At 42.1% G+C, this 3474-nt stretch overlaps 1 protein-coding gene across 1 annotated transcript; it reads left to right on the forward strand.

Annotated features, from left to right (window-relative positions):
• The first annotated feature begins 1420 nt into the window (after positions 1-1420).
• On the forward strand, positions 1421-2873 carry LOC147310700 (nanos homolog 2-like). The gene has a single exon (XM_086270018.1). It carries the CDS (start codon positions 1522-1524, stop codon positions 2020-2022), a length of 501 nt encoding a protein of 166 aa, XP_086126144.1. The 5' UTR covers positions 1421-1521; the 3' UTR covers positions 2023-2873.
• Positions 2874-3474: the final 601 nt, after the last annotated feature.

The raw sequence follows: 3474 nt of genomic DNA on the forward strand, positions 1-3474 counted from the left end.
GTTTTCTTGTTCTCCATTCATTTCAATGGGAAAAAACTTGCATTAAAATATTCATATTTAAAAAACTATAGAAGTAATAAACACCAAAAGTCATAGCAACTCATTCCAGCTCCAGCCGCACACAATGATATATCATATGTGAACCTTGTCTCAAAACTGTGGGGCGAGTTAAGGTCCAAAATAAACACCAAAAGTCATAGCAATTAGATGGAGTCATTGCTTTGGCAATGACTCCATCTAATGGTTAAATTTCTGAACTGCAGGCTCAGTAAGTAAGTAAGTAAGTAAGTAAGTAAACTTTATTCATTAAGCGCTTTTCACAGACAGACATTCACAAAGCAGCAGTGATGAGACGCAGGTCTTGCGTCCATGACTGCCCTCGCGAGTTAAAGACAGCTGCAGTGTTTGTGTTTTCTAACTCAGGTGTCTCAGCTGAAGAACTGCGGGGTGATTTTAAGAAATCCCCTGTCAATTGGTTATGAGCAAAAATTGTTTCTATAAAAAACAAAAACAAAAAAAAAAAAAAACCCAGTTTCAACCGTAACGTGAAGTACACATTTTATTATTTTTTTCCTTTTAGTGAAAGGAAACAGCCGTCGCCGGTATGCTAGTGCGCACGCTCCACCCCCTCCTACGCCTCTTTCCCCCCCTTCTTTTTGCTTTGTAAATAAACAGAAATGTGACTTTTGCTTCATAAACAGTTTGACAAACAAGTGGTGCCTGCAGGGTGTATATTCATGGTATAACCGGCATAAACACAGCCTCACTTCGTGTGTGATTGTGCAGGAAATACAACTGTGCGCTCAGCTTCGAAAAAGGACCGCATCTATCCATTTATCCTCATACCTCACCTCTATGTATGTGCTCTCTTTGAGCGCAGGTGCGGCTCTTTGCTGTGACACATCTCTAATGTAGTCTAGACGCTCCGGCGCCAGGGGTCATCGGGTGACACACACACACACACACAAACAACAAGTAACACAACATGGACCATGAACTCTGCGTGACTCAACTATACCAAGACAGTTCACCTATTACGAGCCTTTAAAGTAAGCTTATTGCTAAATAGTCTTGATATTTAATCAACAGGTAAGGTAACACCTGATTCTGTTCACATGGACGGAGTTTTTTCAGTGCTAAATAGTCTGCACATCCCGGCTCTTATTATTTATTTTGCTGCGTTATTTTGCAAAATTATCTAATCTAAAAATAAACTACATAAATGAGTGCGATGCAATATTTTGCTCTTGGTGTTTTCAGTCCTTTATGTCCATCTTATGTGTCCTTTTTTTCTGTTATCAATCAACCAACCGATCATTCGATTAAAGGCCTGTCAACGGGCTTCGTAAAGGTTCTTTTAAGGTCACCAGAAAGCTACATAAAAGACTGCACCTGCACCTGCACCAAAGTTCTTTTTTTTTTCTCTCTATCTCCGAACATTGTTGCATTTTAAAACCTTCTTCAGTGAGCTATAAATATGAGGCGCTCCAAACACACTCTCAGTTTTACTTCTGCCAAAAAATGACCACAATGCCGAGACAACTGGAGGTCCAGAACTCGATCCTCACTGGTGGGGACAGCTTTAACATGTGGCACGACTACATGAATCTGAGCCAAGTGTTCGAGAAACTGTGCAGCAACCGTGAGGTTGATAACCGAGACACCGAGCGTCCAAAGAAGGGACAAGCGCCCCCTTGGAGTAAGGTCCACACTTCCACTCGGGGGAAGAAATCCTCCAAAAACTCATCACAGTCCAGTCCGACCAGCAGCGCGTCGGACACCAGCAGCAGCGCCTCATCCTCGGACTACTGCCGCTTATGCAAGCAGAACGGGGAGACTCCGAGGGTGTACCTATCTCACAAGCTCAAATCAGACGACGGGATAGTTTTCTGCCCCGTCCTCCGGAACTACACTTGCCCGATCTGCGAAGCCACCGGTGACAGCGCTCACACACGCAAGTACTGCCCGCAGATGAAGTGCGAGGCTGCTGGGAGGATGCAGACGGTAGGCAAGTTCTGGTAGCTGCTGAAAACTGAAGCTGCGAGAAACTGTACATATTTACCGAACTGTTTGGGGTATGTGTTCGTGTTGGCAGAGACCGTTTCAGTTCCAAAGACTGTTTCAAGTTTGACTGTCAAACACTCCGCTGCAGTCTGCAGCAAGGAGCTCTCATCCAGCACATCTGTGGAGCCCCGAGCCGGGGTGAGCGCTCTCAAAGCTCGGTAAAAATTAAACTCTTTAAAGTCCTCGAGTGTTTATTGTTGTTGTTATTGTTGTTGTTGTTGTTTAATATGATACAATTTCGGGGGTACTTCATAGGTCACAAGTGAAACACTAAAGTGGCTAACCTTTCTGTGGAATTAAATAGATTTCTAAAAATGTGCCCATAGTGTCAGTGCGCGAGTCTTTTAGTTAAAATGCAAATGCTATATTATCCCTCATGTCAGACAGATTATTCGACAAAAACGTCAGTATTTTGTCTTTTTTTTTTTTTTTTTTGGTATTATAGAAAATTTTTAACTCACATGCAACTCTTCCACTTGAAGTTACAGATGTACCTGAACTCACCAGAGAACATGCGTCATAAAAAAATAATTAAATTAAATTAAAAGTAACACTTCAAGGCAAAAGTGAAACGATTATGTGAAGTGAGAAATTGAATTAAGGTTCAATAGTTTTAGTTTCAAAATAGAGGGGCTGGGGAAATACAGTATACAAGGTCAAAACAGAGTTTGTACAAGTTTGTACAAAGACAGCTGCAGTGTTTGTGTTTTCTAACTCAGGTGTCTCAGCTGAAGAACTGCGGGGTGATTTTAAGAAATCCCCTGTCAATTGGTTATGAGCAAAAATTGTTTCTATAAAATAAAAATTAAAAAAACACAAAAAAAACCCCCAGTTTCAACCGTAACGTGAAGTACACATTTTATTATTTTTTTCCTTTTAGTGAAAGGAAACAGCCGTCGCCGGTATGCTAGTGCGCACGCTCCACCCCCTCCTACGCCTCTTTCCCCCCCTTCTTTTTGCTTTGTAAATAAACAGAAATGTGACTTTTGCTTCATAAACAGTTTGACAAACAAGTGGTGCCTGCAGGGTGTATATTCATGGTATAACCGGCATAAACACAGCCTCACTTCGTGTGTGATTGTGCAGGAAATACAACTGTGCGCTCAGCTTCGAAAAAGGACCGCATCTATCCATTTATCCTCATCTCACCTCTATGTATGTGCTCTCTTTGAGCGCAGGTGCGGCTCTTTGCTGTGACACATCTCTAATGTAGTCTAGACGCTCCGGCGCCAGGGGTCATCGGGTGACACACACACACACAAACAACAAGTAACACAACATGGACCATGAACTCTGCGTGACTCAACTATACCAAGACAGTTCACCTATTACGAGCCTTTAAAGTAAGCTTATTGCTAAATAGTCTTGATATTTAATCAACAGGTAAGGTAACACCTGATTCTGTTCACA

The sequence above is a fragment of the Aulonocara sp. 'chitande type north' Nkhata Bay genome, linkage group LG17 (assembly GCF_057382095.1).
Source record: "Aulonocara sp. 'chitande type north' Nkhata Bay isolate Kocher_YH1m ecotype deep benthic linkage group LG17, A_spYH_male_GT1.1, whole genome shotgun sequence".
Lineage (NCBI taxonomy): Eukaryota > Metazoa > Chordata > Actinopteri > Cichliformes > Cichlidae > Aulonocara > Aulonocara sp. 'chitande type north' Nkhata Bay.

Bases quoted from the DNA above. Each gene is read 5' to 3' on its own strand.
- LOC147310700 (XM_086270018.1), top strand. From the start codon at position 1,522: ATGACCACAATGCCGAGACAACTGGAGGTCCAGAACTCGATCCTCACT.